This window comes from Rissa tridactyla, chromosome 1, assembly GCF_028500815.1.
Source record: "Rissa tridactyla isolate bRisTri1 chromosome 1, bRisTri1.patW.cur.20221130, whole genome shotgun sequence".
Classification (NCBI taxonomy): domain Eukaryota; kingdom Metazoa; phylum Chordata; class Aves; order Charadriiformes; family Laridae; genus Rissa; species Rissa tridactyla.
Window position 1 is genome coordinate 161708397 of NC_071466.1, and position 14606 is coordinate 161723002.

At 43.5% G+C, this 14606-nt stretch overlaps 1 protein-coding gene across 21 annotated transcripts in view; it reads right to left on the reverse strand.

The window, feature by feature from the left end:
* The window catches only part of RBFOX2 (RNA binding fox-1 homolog 2), a 175623-nt gene that overhangs the window by 11173 nt on the left and 149844 nt on the right, over nt 1-14606 (reverse strand). For 4 of the 21 annotated variants that reach the window (XM_054182270.1, XM_054183424.1, XM_054183058.1 and 1 more), the window contains 5 exons: nt 14336-14396; nt 11903-11956; nt 11672-11764; nt 10422-10554; nt 2378-2420 (listed from right to left, as the gene is read on the reverse strand). In XM_054182270.1, the coding sequence (XP_054038245.1) occupies nt 2378-2420; nt 10422-10554; nt 11672-11764; nt 11903-11956; nt 14336-14396 (384 nt within the window). The other 17 variants (XR_008463405.1, XR_008463436.1, XR_008463404.1 and 14 more) reach the window with 17 other exon arrangements.

The following is a 14606-nucleotide window of genomic DNA, read 5'->3' on the forward strand; positions in this document are numbered from 1 at the left end:
TCTTCAGTCAACTGCACAACAAACAAAAAAAACAGGAGAAATAATTCATTGGAGAAATGAAGTTAAGAAATAGCTGACATGTGTATTGCTTTTTAACCATGCACTGATGCAAAATTGAAGCTACTGTTAATTTAAAAAAAAAAAAAGTCACAGGATAGAGGTACACACACATGGGCAGACCTGCTCAGTTCAAAGCAGTCTGCAAATTCTACTTGTGTGTACTTCAAATAAAACCAAAAATGGGGATTATAATGGCCATGGTACGTTCCTGTCATAGGAGCAATGAGTGTGGACAGCTGGGGAATTTCTGACCGGGGATGTATTTAGCATGACCATCAAGTCCAAATACACCAAAACAGGGTGAAGGAAGGAGGAGGAAACTTGTGACTATTACTCATTATTTCGTTAAATGCTTTCACCAAGCTCTGGGACCAGTACACAGCAAAGGAAACACCGTGCAGGCTGCCTTACCCAGCTGATGCTCCTGTTCTCCATAACCCAGGACCCACCTATAATTCCATCAGTGCATCTAAAGCCCTGCTCAGCTTGTCCAATGCACCAGTTATTTTCTCCTGCTATTCCTGTTCACACACAACTTTAACTGGTATGCAGAGCCCATCCATAACCATCCCTACACGGTCCTAACACCCCTAGTGATTTCTGATGCCCCTCACTTTGGCTGCTCTAGTAAATATAAACTATAACAGAGTAGAGCATCTTCAACAAACATGAACAATCGTGTTTCCCAATAAAAGAAAAAATCATAATAATAATAATAATAATTAAAAAAAAGGCCCTTGCTAAGCTGCACCACACTCCTCCAGTGCCACAGCCAAACTGCAACAGAAGACACCACCGAGTGGCATAGTACCTGAAACCCAGGACAGCCATGCAAACTCCCACTCCATCTATATTTAAGTGAAGTCATTTCACAGGGAGAGGTTCCACCTAGGTTCAGTTTTTAAAACCTTTAACCTTGTCTCAAAAGAAATGAGTGTGGCTGAGCTTCTTGCGAAGATGTTAAGTCAGGGATGTTTCTATCAAAGGGACAGTTTAAACACTGCCTCAACAAGGAAATAGGAGAACTAAGGAAAAGGCTTATGCATTTTTACTGGGCAGTAACAACCAAAAGGACTGCCTAAATCAAGATTGGTCTTGTCCGATACAGTCTTTTGGATTGTCTGGGGAGCATGTGAGAGATGAACACAACTCTAAATGTTGCTTATTTTAATTCAAGTTCTCTTTCTCTGAATATTCTGTCAGTGCTGCTGGGGCTGTGCTAAACCCCTTTCTCCACGTGAGTGTGTAGCACTTGAGCCTACAAGAGCTCAATTGTCAAACAACTGTATTTGCTCAGGTATTCACAAAAGCACAAATTTAAAATTACTCTTCTGTGATGTTATCGTCCTTGGCTCATCAATGAAGCAAGAATATTTTTTTTAATTTCTTCTTTAACATCAGTTGATAGCTTTTTCAATATTGTCACATATTCCCAGAAATAACACAAACATGACAAAACAACATATAAAGGAAGCTGCAATCCTAACTAAAGCAGCATTCCAATTACTGAGCGTGTTAATGTAGAAAAACGAGCACTTTAAGACTATACAGTTCAGCTCAAATTAAGTCCATCTTCTCTTCCACTCTTCACATCCATATTAGGTGATCAATCCAACGAGAACATGAGGAACTACATCTTACTATGTCAGTGTGTCCTATGGTATAAGCCTCCCTTTTCTTTTTCCCTTGGTGTCTTAGACAGGAGTACAAAGTGTCTTGCTGGCCTTCTTTACTCCAAAGAGCCTTTATGCCACTAAGACACAAGCGTTCCCATAGCCCTGGAGAAACATGTAGCTCTTGGTATCAGTTAGATGCGTTTGACCACCTGCCAGGTTCAGGCAGTGAGCCTGATTTTAGGATCTTTTATTTGTCGTATCTCAAATGTGTGTTCTCCACCCACAAACTGCCCTATAACAGAAGTTAAGAAGCAGAAAAGACTAAACCATTTCCAGTATTTCTGTATTAGAAGGGTGGCATATGTGCACCAGGAATGAGCATGAATGAATTAAAAGAGGTGACAGGACAACAGTGTCCATTGCAGCAGGTGCTTCTACATGGTAATGGGACAAGCATGACCTTGTTAACCCTTCCATTGAATTTATATTATTTTTTTGTTTGAATGAAATGCCACTTGGTGTGAAATCTGGACACATGCCGCCCTGCTACAGCAGGGGCTCGGATCACACGTGAGTCTGCGCTGCCCTAAAAAAGCCTCTGTTCCCATCTCTAATGTGGTGCTGGAATGGTTAGTATAATTCAGTTTTTTCCACTGCAATCCACAATCTGATCGGTTGGCAGGTCACACTGGCACTCCTACCTGAGGTATTTTAGCGCTAATGATTGGTTCCTGTAAGACTATTCTATAACAGAACACAGGAAGAGCAGTTCAAAAAAACACAGCTGTGGAAAGAAACAATCATACAAACAGCCCGCGGCAGGGCTCACCAGCCTTTTCTTTCCAGTGGATGCAAGCACGCTTTTCACAGGCAGCAGCGGTCTTCGCACAGGTGGGTTTGTTTGGGTTCCCCCCCCACCACCCAGATTGACCCCATTGTAGAAGAAAGATAACCTTTCTTATGATCCGAAATGAAGCCCTCTGCATCCTGGGGCAGGTTGTTTTATGAATTCAGGTGTCTTGCCAGAGAGGGACGCATCCAACAAGAGATGGAATGCCTTCTTCACAGAAGAAATGGCTAGCAGGATGGTTGCCCCAGGAAAGAAAAAAGGAGTGAGGAAGAGGAGGAGGAGGAAAATGAGAAATTGGTGCATAACATGTATGCAGAAAAAGCAGCCCAAACTTGGGACAGTTCCCTTTCATCTTACCTACCACTAACCAGCCCCTGCCAGCTCAGCTCCTTTCCACCCTTCCTTGACACAACCCTACGGACTCAGAAGACCTAAGGGAACTCAAATTTAACTTTCCTCTGAGTTCTAACTGAAGTGCCCTCTGACCCCCCTTCCACAATCTGGACAAGCCTTTCACAGCAACCAGAGTGGCGTAAGCACTGCAGTGAAAAGCGTGACAAATCAGTGGGGCACAGGGACACTGAAATCATTCCACCTGTGCCAAGCAAATTGTATGGAAGGGTAATTTCATCTTTGGATTATGAAAACTTTTTCCTGAGCTCCATTGCAGGGCTCTGGGCAGCAATTAACATAGGACAAAGCACCACTATCTACCTTGATGAGTCCCCTCCTCTGCCATCTTACTTTCTGACAATGAGACCACAGCCACCAACAGCGAGGTCGTCAGAAGTCCACCCAACGGTTCTAACCTGAGGTGGGGCTTGGTTTTGTGTTACATGATGCTACTGCACTGCAGCACCAAGCGGTTACTGGGGATTCTTCATTACTAAAGTCTCTGTCCTTAAAACATGTTAAATAAGCCTCTTTTCCCCCCTGCAATGAAAGCTCTGAAGGAGCTTTCTCAAAAGAAATACGGAGTAATCCTGGCCAATCTTCCCTTTCAACATGACACCCATAGTCTGAGGGAAGAGGCACTAAGCATTGCTCATTTGCTTGCTTACTCGCTGTAGCAAAGTCAGCAGTCTGCAAAGCTGGTGTTTCAGGAGTGAGGCAGGAAAACCCAGAACCGTCTGTAGTCCTTGACACAGTTTCATAAAGGAACACTTGACTAGGCAGGACTGTGCACATAATAGTATATGTAAGAATGAAGAAATGCACCCAGTATCTCTGTGCTCAGAGAGCACGTCTTCCAACTGCTGTAACTGTGTTGGAAAAAGCACCTTTACAAGGCCTGACCCTCCATATAAGCCGACAAAATCGAAAAGCTAATTCCATCCATTATCTTGATTCTAACCCCAGGGTCCTCTTTATAAGCGTCAGGAGTAGCACCTTCAAAGGACCAGGGATGCGAATTCCATGCTAACAACTGTGCCACTACCCAATATAAAACTTCCACAGCTCCAAAGAGCTATTCCTTACAATGCGACCAAAGGGAGCTCTGCTAGAGCTAGGCAGGCCACAAGTTGCAATGGCAGTAGCGGACCTGAACATTTTGGCTTTGAAGGGCATATTTCTACCACAGCTGCTCTGCAACAGCTCTCCAGCAGAGAGGAAACAGCTTTTCTCACTGGCCAGTCAGAATCCCTCCATCCACGACCCACCTACGTATACACAGATGCCCTGGAGATTTGCAATACACACTGGCTAGGTAGGACAAAGACAATGACAGGACAAAGTCTCCCGTGGTATCAGAGCTAATTCCCAGACAGGAGGAGGCTGCTGACTCTTCTAACCGAACATCTCCACATATTTGTACTTTACAATTCCCCAAAGAGGGGAGAGAATCTAGCCTATTTAGGTACCATTTCTACCAGCAAAATGAGATGTCAGTTTTCACTCTAGCATCTCAGTCTCCATTTTTAATCAGTCCCAGTGTCTTCCCCAAAGGGATTATCTCCACATCCCAGTGGCACATGAACATTTTTAAACATACAGCTCACTCAGTTTAGTGTGGGCTGCACAAATCAAACCTGAAAGGGCCCCAAGAGGGAAGAGAAAGGGGAGGGCGGAGGGGGAGAAGGAAAGGGAAGGTCTGAGGCTAAACCAGTCCTGTTATTTTTATATCCAAATTAGGTAAACGAGAGAAGTGTTGAGAGAAATTTCAATTTGCTAATCATCTCTCAGGTTGATTAGTAGCAGTGTGCATGTGGGGGACAGGACACCCAGTAAACTGACCCTGGCAATGATCAGGAAACCCAAAGGCTTAGGTCTTGCACCCAGGGGCAAGCGCAGTGACAGAGAAGCATGCTTGCATTCCTAAATATATAAATATATATATCCACAAGGAAGAAGAAAATTAAAGTAAATGATATTTAAAAAAAACCAAACCAAACCAAACAAACAAACCAAAAGAAAAAAAAAAAAGGCTGGCTTGTCAGGGGTTGGGGACGAGAAGGCTCCGGTGTGTGTACTTACATAGAGGTCAGCACCGTAAAATCCGTCCTGGTAAACCACACTGCAGAAAATCCACACAAAAACAAAAAAAAACAAAAAACAAAAAACAAAAGAACAGAAAACACATTCCGGTTATTGAGGACGGCAGCATGCACATGCGTTTTACACAGGCAGGTGATGTATGAATCCACAACCTGGGCTTTTGGCAGGAGCAAATCAGCGAGAGAATGTGTGTGCGCACGCACGCTAGACGGCTCCAAGTCATCTTCCATAGCATGCAAAGGGGGAAGGGGCGGGCAGAGGGGGAGACAGTATGCAAAGGAGAGAGGGAGGGGAACCACCATTCTTGTACAATAAAAATAAGACTCAAAAAGATCTGATGTCCTGAAGAAGAGAAACAAGGGTTTAGAAACCTCCACTCTGGTTATTCTCCTGGAATGATTTTATTTACCCCCTAAACACATGGAAACATTGGCTTCATGAAGTGGGCTCATGAAATCGAGGAGCCCCTCAGAAGGCATCCCACAGGGGCTGGAGTCACCTATGTCAGAAGCACGTTTCAGAGTTGTGTATGATTACTTATTTTGAGCTTCACAGGGCTGCATGACTTTGTTTCTGACATCCATACATCACCTGCTTTTACCCTGCACATTAGACATGCGATAAGATTTGGCTGATCACACAAGCATGCAAAGTATTATTATTCAGCATCTTAAAGAACCGATGCAACACCTCAGGAAAACAAGTCAATCAATTCTGATCAAAGTAAACACAGAGAAATGTAATTAAAAAGAAAAAACCAAAAATACCCACAATGCATTGCTTTCACAAGCAGAGATAATGAGCTAAAAAGGTTAGGTGACTGGTCCAAGGTCCAAGAATTGAAAGGTGCAGTGGGAGTCCCTGGTAGTAACGACCTATTGCGTAGCAGAGAGGAGCAACTGGAAGGGTTTCCATGGGATGGTGCTTTCTCTGCTTTAAGCCATAGTTTTCTTTCTCTCAGAACTTCAAGCAGGAAAACTGTTAAACCAGAGCCTGGGGTTCCCAAAGAGCCACTCTTACCAGAGCATTTGCTAGTGTAAGACTATGCAGCTTGCTTTGGGGACAGGGGTTGGGGAAGGACAAGGAAGGAAGAGAGGGGATGCCCCCCACCCATTTGAGTTCAGCGCGTGCTTCATACTGAGGAATTTCCTCCTGTTTTGTCCTCTGAATAGCTCCGCACAAACTTGCTCAAGGCTTCAAAAAGCATTAGCCCCACCATCTGTGATGTTCGTGGATCTGATGTGCATGACTTACCAGTAGCATTAAGGAAAAATAAGGTATGGAACACTAGCTTTTCTTCTGATTATATCATTTTTTACTCATCAGACGGAATGTGAAATACTGCCAAGAGCCTGCCACCCTCAGACACCCACCTATTGTAAGGCACGCACACACAAAAAAAGCCCAGCAGATCTTGCCAAAATTCTGCATGCTATTACTAAAAAATAAAATAAAATTTAAAAAAAAATACGTTGCAGTGTTAGCTACTGCTTGAATAACTTAGTCTTGTCGTCTTCCCCAGGAAAAGTACACTCCATTCCCAATGGACAAAGTTACTGTGGTCTCCAAGAGGGCTGGGAGCAGATATGAAGATAGAGACCCTTGTTAGAGGAAGAGGGGAGCCACTTCAGCAGGGAGAAGCAGGCCATAAGATCATGTTTGTTGAAGCTAAATTTTTACAACCACATAACAAAGAATTTGGCTCCTGGGGCAGTGACTTACATTGCTGGGTTCTCTATCTAGGACCAGGAGTGTTTTAGCAGTGATACTCCACCTGCTCCTGCAGGAAAGGCAAACGCATGACAGAGGAAGTGACTGTTGGGTTTATGAACAGGTTAGCAGTTTTAACAGTTATTCCGAACACAATCAGCTGGATGAATATAAGCATTACCACGTTGGATCAGGCCACTATTCCTGTAACTTAGAATTCTGTCAGCAAGAAATACCAGCATCATCTCTCCAGAGAAAACTGCAAGGAACACTACTAACAGGTAAGAGCAAGAATTCCTGAGTCCAAACAACCAAGTACACGTGCATCCTCTATCTCTCCTTCAGTTAGGACTTGACTGACACTAGGGCTGAAATTTAGCAAGGTTTATTTATACGCTAGAATATCCATATCTGTGATTCTTAATGCTAGCAAAAACTGAGAGAATTCATTTGAGAACCACAGAGACCATTCTGTTTATGCAGACTGACCAGAAGCATAAAGCAACTCAGCAGCCCATCAAATCTCAGTGGCATCTGCAAAAAGTCCACTAGCTGAGCTAAAACACACCCATGAGAAAAAGTAGTATGCTGGTTTTGTAAAGCAGCCATCATATCATTTAGGTGTACCAACAGTTGACTTTGCTGTAAAAGGAAACAAAAACCCACTCCAACCCCACAAAACTTTCTATTGCCTTATATCTAGTCTGACTTCTACCTACTTTTGGCTTCGAGTCAGTGAATCCTTTATATACTTACACTCCTAGACTAAGTTATTCTTTACTACGACAAGCCTATTCTTCATTTAGAAACTTAACAACCATGAACAAGTCAATACCTAACTTATAGTTTGAAAACTAAAATTGATCAAGCTTATTTAGTTTTGAGAGTTTTACAGTAGGCAAGTTTTTTTTAAGACTGACTTAATTCTTACAGCTTTTGGTCTGAAGTGTAATTTGTCATCATTCTTGTTTAGAAAGCACGGCCACTACAAATCAGGGCAATATTCTAGTACCGGTTTTACTCATGCTATATATCAGAGGTTATAATGTCTCCTTACTCCTCCTGACTGCCGCCTCCGTTATAAATTGAAGGTTGTATTTGTATTCTGAGGTCAGGCTCAGGTGACTATCTAACATCCTCTCCAATGGTCTGAGCAATTGCTTTCTAAGGTATGAATAGCCTTCCCTGGATAAATGTCCATGTCCATACCTAAGTATGTACATTCCACATATACATTAGAAAATCTTAGTTTTCGAGTTCTTGAAATAAATGTTAAAACCATTAAGAATTATACGATTTCTTGCACCTTCCTCTGGAGTATCTAGCACTAAACACTGTGAAAACTTACTCAAACCTGAACGGCCCTCAGGTCTGATCCAGTATGGCAATTCCAACAAGGTTTTATTAATCTACATTCTGCATTTCTTGAATTCTGCTAAGCTCTCAAATGCAGTGATACCATTAAGTTGCGTAACTTAAACACCACTGAGGTTTGTGAAAACCAATTCCTTCTACTAGGTTTGAGTTAAGCTGCAGCTTACTTTACTGTCTTCTTCCACATTACTCACTATGTCTTGATCACTCATGTGTTGCTGACTGATCTTATGGTGTCATCTTGCCACTGGCCAGGAAGAAAGCAACTAATGCAGGGTAAGGTGTCTGGGCTTCATGGAGGTCAACAATGCCCACATGGAGCGGCAGCTGTCCTACAGGTTACTGCAACATGGAACTGAACAGCATGTTTTGTATTATTCCATGAGGTATAAAATTCCCTCTACAAAATATCTTGTAGAGATTCAGACTACGATGACAATAAAGACCAGAATTAGTTTATTACATCCCAGTGCACAGGACTAGGGACAGCTGTGGGCCATTGGTGAACCTGCCTTGCTTACTGCTGCCCTGCAAATGTTTACTGGATAGTACGCTGCCCATGAAGACATGAAATCAGTCAGCAGGGTCAGAAAAACTCTATGTAATATAAGTAAACAGTCATGAGACAGTATTTGGAAGGAATCATCACTGGAGACTGGCCCATATTCCAAATGGAAATAAACCTTTTATACAGGACTCAGGCTGGATTTATGTCAAACACAAGCTTAGAGTCCCTACCAGTGCACCACTTGTGACAGCCTCTTGCTAGGAACACTCCAGCCGTTAGCTCCCAGGGATGAAGAGCACATCCCCTCCCCGGTGCAAGTATTTCATATTCTGCTAGACGGCAGCACTTAGCTCAGCTTTGCTTCTGCGTTTCACTGTGGAGCACTTCCTAATAAAACCAGACTGGGTTCACTTTTAGAGAAACAGACAAACAAGTTGCAGGTCAGAGGCTACGGTTACAGGATATAGAATATGAACTAGGAGTGTGGCAAAAAGAGGTGGATCTGAAAAACCAGAAGAAACACGCTGTTTGGTAGGCCAACGTGTTCCAACGAGAGGTTTCATTTAAAGTCTTCTGGTGAATTAAATACAAACATTGCCAGATTTCCCGGAGAGCAAAGCTAGATAGATACATGACCACTGCAGCTTGCTTCCTTGAGCTCTACTTCAAATATCAGACTGGACTCTAGAAAGAAAGGGCCACAGTAGCTCTCCCCACTTAATCGGATACAGAAGGTATTGCAAAGCTTATCCAGCATATTATCAGGCCAGCTGCTTGCACTGATGTGTGTGGCTTCCACCTCCATTTTTAATAAAAGATTTATAATTTATTTGCTTCCCTTTTGGGTCTAGTCTAAAGGAAAAAAAGGGTCAGTCCACTTCATGTTGGAGGATTCATTCCTAGTCCTATTCTTTCTGAGAAGATTGCCTGGAAAACATGGCAAGCAAAATTCCAGAGACGGGCAATATGAATAAAGCATCCTTAAAAATCAGAAACAAACAAACAAAAAAAAGACAGTTTGGAAGAGATTTGCTGATTTATCTGTTGTTCCACCACACTTAAACAAATGAACAAAAACCCAACCCAAAACTCACATACAAACCTAGTTCCCTGTACTTTTAAACAGCACAATACTCTTTTGCAACAGCATCTATTCCACTGCATTACAAGTGAAAAGTCAGAGGGCAAAGAATGCTAAGGCTATGCATTCACCATTGCTTCATATAACAGTTAGAAGAATGCTGCACTTTCGTTCTCCCTATGTCCCAAACGCTCCCAGCTTTAAATGAATGGACTTGATTAATCTTTGTTTTAAACCTTTTTAAACCGTCTCCAACAAAGAAAGCAAATCCATTGTGGGTAACTGGCTCTTCTGTGTCCTACTGCCAGATGGTGAGGCATGAAGGTAATGGATAATACTCCTCATTCCTGGATATGAAAACACAAATGGAGTGCAAAGAGCAGAACCTTTCGGAAACTTTAGACCTTCTCTCTTTGCTTCCTTCTCAGCAGCACTATAATGTATTGGGTGACTGGATGACAAATACCACATAGACAAATTGAGAAATTATGAGAAGGAATCCATCAGCGCTTTAAGCTGCTGCAAGTACTGAGAATTGTTTCAGTCGAGAACTTAATGTGGAAAAATTTAGATTTGCCCCCACTAGATGCCATCGTGTGCAGAATGCTCTGGCACTAGCAATATCCTGACTCTCACCATCCAGACAATTTTAGTTATTTTTTGGTTAACCAATTAACTATTTGACACGTTTGTGCAGAGCACTCTGCTCTCGTGACCAGTGCTTACCCTGGGTAGGCAGGGATGGCTGTGGGAGGTACCGCCCGGACTGCCCCATACACTGTCCTTCCTCGGCCCCTCAGATGGGCTCCCCGAAACGCGGCTGCTGTGGTGGCTGCAGTTGGATAGGGGAAGCCTGGAACTGTAAAGACAGACAAGGTGGAGGGTGAAAAGGATCTGAACTCCTGTCCAGAGAACAACCGTCTGCTCCAAACAAAGTGACACAATAGCTCCACAGCGGTGGGACATTTTGCATCAGTCCTGCAGAGGGGCATGCTTATAACCCAGCAAGCATCCGATACGTACTTCCTGCTACACCATGGCCTTTCGGGGAAGAGGGGTTGCAGAGAGGTTTGGCATGCAAGAGGTTAATGCTTTGGCATGCCTCACCCACCACAAACAGGGTACAAATCCCCCCGCCTTTTTACACCGCCATGCAGTCTGGTTAGAGTCCGAGAAGCGCAGAGAGTTACTATCGATATAGCAGGCGGCTCTTCCAAAACTGCAGAGGCTCTTTAATATAATTTGTCAAGAGGCCCTTAAAGTCAACCAACTTACATCAGTCTCTTCCCTCCTTTCCCCTCCCACTCTTTGCCACCCAATCCTCTGTATGTTCATTTTAAAGCCTGAAAGACAAGATAGCCCATATAACAGCAGCAGAAATTTCCCATAAAGTGCCAGTTTACTGAGAGCCCACCTTCATTTAACAAGGGTGACCAATAACTGGCTCCATGTATAGTGGGGCCTGCTTTATTACGCTTTACGCTGGAGTAAACTGGCTCGTGATAAAATGATGTAAAACCTCAGAGGCATCTGAAAACACATAATAAACAGATACCGAGAGGCAAGGAGTCCCAGGGCGCAAACCCAACCCAATGTGCGTCCAGGTGCATGCCACTAGGGGCCCTGCAGACTCGCGGTTTAGCAGCTTGTATAATATGTACTTTAGGGATTTGCCTGTTTGGTTTCTTTGATTTCAAAAGGGGGAGGGGGAGAAAGGAATGGCCTATTCCTCACACACACCCTCCCCTTGTTTTGCAGCCTCCTCATCGCTCAGAAAGACCCATTCACCAGTACAGAAAACACTGCAGATGAACAAGTTACAGTCACTGCACAGTTTACTTTGGCTCGAGGTAAACTCATTCCCAGTGAGACCCATCCTTTCAAGTATATATTATACAGACTGGAGAGAAGAAGGGTAACAGGTCATCGTTAACTCAAGCACAGTAACAATATAGGGGCCAACGGGGGCTACTTACTGATTAAAGGAATGTAAGTGTTAATACCCCCCCTTCCTGACAGGGGCACTGCGGCGTCATTGCCCAGCGAGACATCTGCTTGAAAGCTGGACGCTAATTTAATTTTAAAAAGAATAAAAAAAAAAAAAACACAAAACGTAAAAAAGGTTATAAAGAAACAGCAGATTGAGAACACAAACAAACACCACTGCAGTTAAATGGCAGAAGTGGAAGTGTCTACTTAAGCTCTACCTGCATATAACTCAGGGCCGTACACCGCTCCAACCACAGGACTCAACTTCCAACCTGAAACAACAAAGACTGCAGTGAATGCCAAAATCTACACCAAGAGAAGGAGCGGGCAGTGTGGGTAGGGGGAACGGTCTCTTGCGTGCGCCCCAGCTTCACATGCACAGCTCTTTCCAATTTCTGCTTTGCCTCAATCCCCCTTGGTGTAGATGGAGGCCAACTGCCTTTTTCTAATGTCAAGTTCTAGGTACAGGTCGCTGTATCGGAGGGAACAGCGAAACATCAGCTGATCCGCAGCAGGGCAGAGGCGCCACTGAGGGAATGCCAACTACCTTATATGCATATTTGCCACGAACACCGTGCGACCCTGCGTTCTCTGCATGAACCTCGCTGCCAGCTCCTCCCTGCTTTCACCAGGAATGCTGCGGATCCAAAAGCTCTCTAAAACCACCAGCCCGGACTGCCGTCTCAGGCTAATCAATTTATAGCCTTAAATTCTCAAAACACCCGTCTGTCTTATTTGCTAGAGATCTGCTAAAAATCAATGGTGTCTGAATTTCCTCACTAAACAAATCACACAACTACGGTGAAGAAAAGCAATTCCATCTATTCATCTCGTATTTTCTTCTCTCCGTGTTATTTTAGTATTTCCTGTCTTCTTTATGCTGCTTTTCAGGTGAAAGCCTTCCCAGAGAATTGATTTTAGCATCGTCTGGGTAACTGGCAAGAACTGCAAATCATCACCATAACACCTTCAAGAGAATAGTGCTTGAAGAAATCATCACTGGGGTATGAGGACGAACACATTTCCCAGTCAGACCTAGAAACATATCTGTCTTCCCCCCCACCTTTCTATGTGGGAAGAGAGGCAAGGGGTGTAAAGCTAACATCATGATCTGGGCTGGCTTCCACAAAGCATTCGTTTCAGTGAAGATCTCAGCTGCTCAGCTAGCAACCACACAGGCATTTTTACTTAAATAAATCCATACTCTTCCTCTGTCTTGGAGTCCTGACACAATTACTGCACTTTTACACTTCTAATGGGCCTAGAAACCGTATGAACAACTTTGTGAACCGCAGCCCATCAACACCACCCCTTCATCTGCTGGCAGGGTATCAACGAGAGATGCAATGCACGTTCCCCTCCGCAAGGCTGGGCACGCTGCCACTGCGCTGCTCACCTTGATGGCAAAATACTCAAAGCGAGCAGTGGCAGCAAGGGGACTGGCATCAACCCTTAAATTTGAAAACAGTTGGACAACCACTCCTCCGTATGCCTTAAGCCTCCCCTAGTACTAAATACCTTTGCGTGGCTTTAAATTGCTGCAAAAGCAAAATACTCCTGCCCATTATCAGGGTTTCACAAGTCATTGCAAGGTAAGCCAAGTTTTGTTACCATATAGCCGCACGCATTTTCTGCCCTTGTTTTCAGGGCAACATAACGTGGCTGCGTTGCCTTTTACTACAAAATCTCCAGGATCCTTTAAGACACTGAGACTCGGAATCCCAGCCTTTCTGCCTGCCCCTGTTTCCCCAGTTCAGTAACCAAAAAAAAGACTGATTTGCCAAGAGCCACGCAACAAGTCAGTAGCAGAGCCACAAATAAAATACGTTATCTTCTGACTTCTAAGTCTTACATTGTAATCAAAATGGATTCTCACAATAACAGCTACCTATATGCAGCTTCCTGCCTTGTTGAAGCTGTTTGGGAACATTTTCAGACCAAAAAGAATTTTTCTGCCTGTTTCAGGACAAAGACTCAGTTCCAAAATCTGTATCAAAGCACCATTCAGTTCTGTCAGGAGAAGAACGACTTTTTATGCTATATATGCCTATGCAATAAAATCACTGCACAGACTGAAGAACCAAGATATCCCGATGAAACAGGATTCTTCATTACCCAAACAACTTGCTCTTTCTCTATTCAGGTTCACTGGCACATGACTGAACACAGGCATGGTCTCTAACAAAAAGTGAGCAAACAAGCAGCGCAATGCCTGTCTTCCCGGCTGCTTGGGGACAGCTGTACTTTTACAGTTAGAACCTAAACTGTGATATATCCAATTATGTATCCTAAGTTATGCTTCTGCATTCATATTTAGGTATCTATGTGATGGCAATAAGGCTCAGGAGTACTGCATATCCCACTGTACAGCATCAGCTTGCAGCAGTGGCAGGCAACCCATTGGTCTTTGGTTTCTTTACCAGCTTGGCCACATCCAGCATGTCACTACTCCTCTCTGTCCCCATTTCTCCATCTGTAAAATGCTATTCCTCCATAAACGCTTAAGGGTTCTAGTGAAGAATAATGCTATAAATTATAGTTTATTGGGTTTCTTTGGGGTTTTTTTTGGTCCTGAGGAGAGGTCATGACTTTTCCCTTTTATCGTTCTTCAAACCTTTCAGCTCGTCATTAGTACAAACGGTCTCTCTTACCATTTGCATATGGTGTGACCATCTTCTTATTGGTCATCACTCGCGCAGTGGCGTTGTTAACCTAAAAGTAAGAAAGGGGAGGGGGGAGGAGAGGGAAGGAAGCACAGGACGTTAGGGAAAACGGTGGAAAACTCAGATCCCACACACACACACACTATACTTCTCTGAGCAAAAAAAAATTAAACAACTAATTTTACAAGAATGCAATCTTTAAATTACTTTTAACAGTTGCCATTTATAATTATAAAAGTTACAGCTAAACATGGCACTT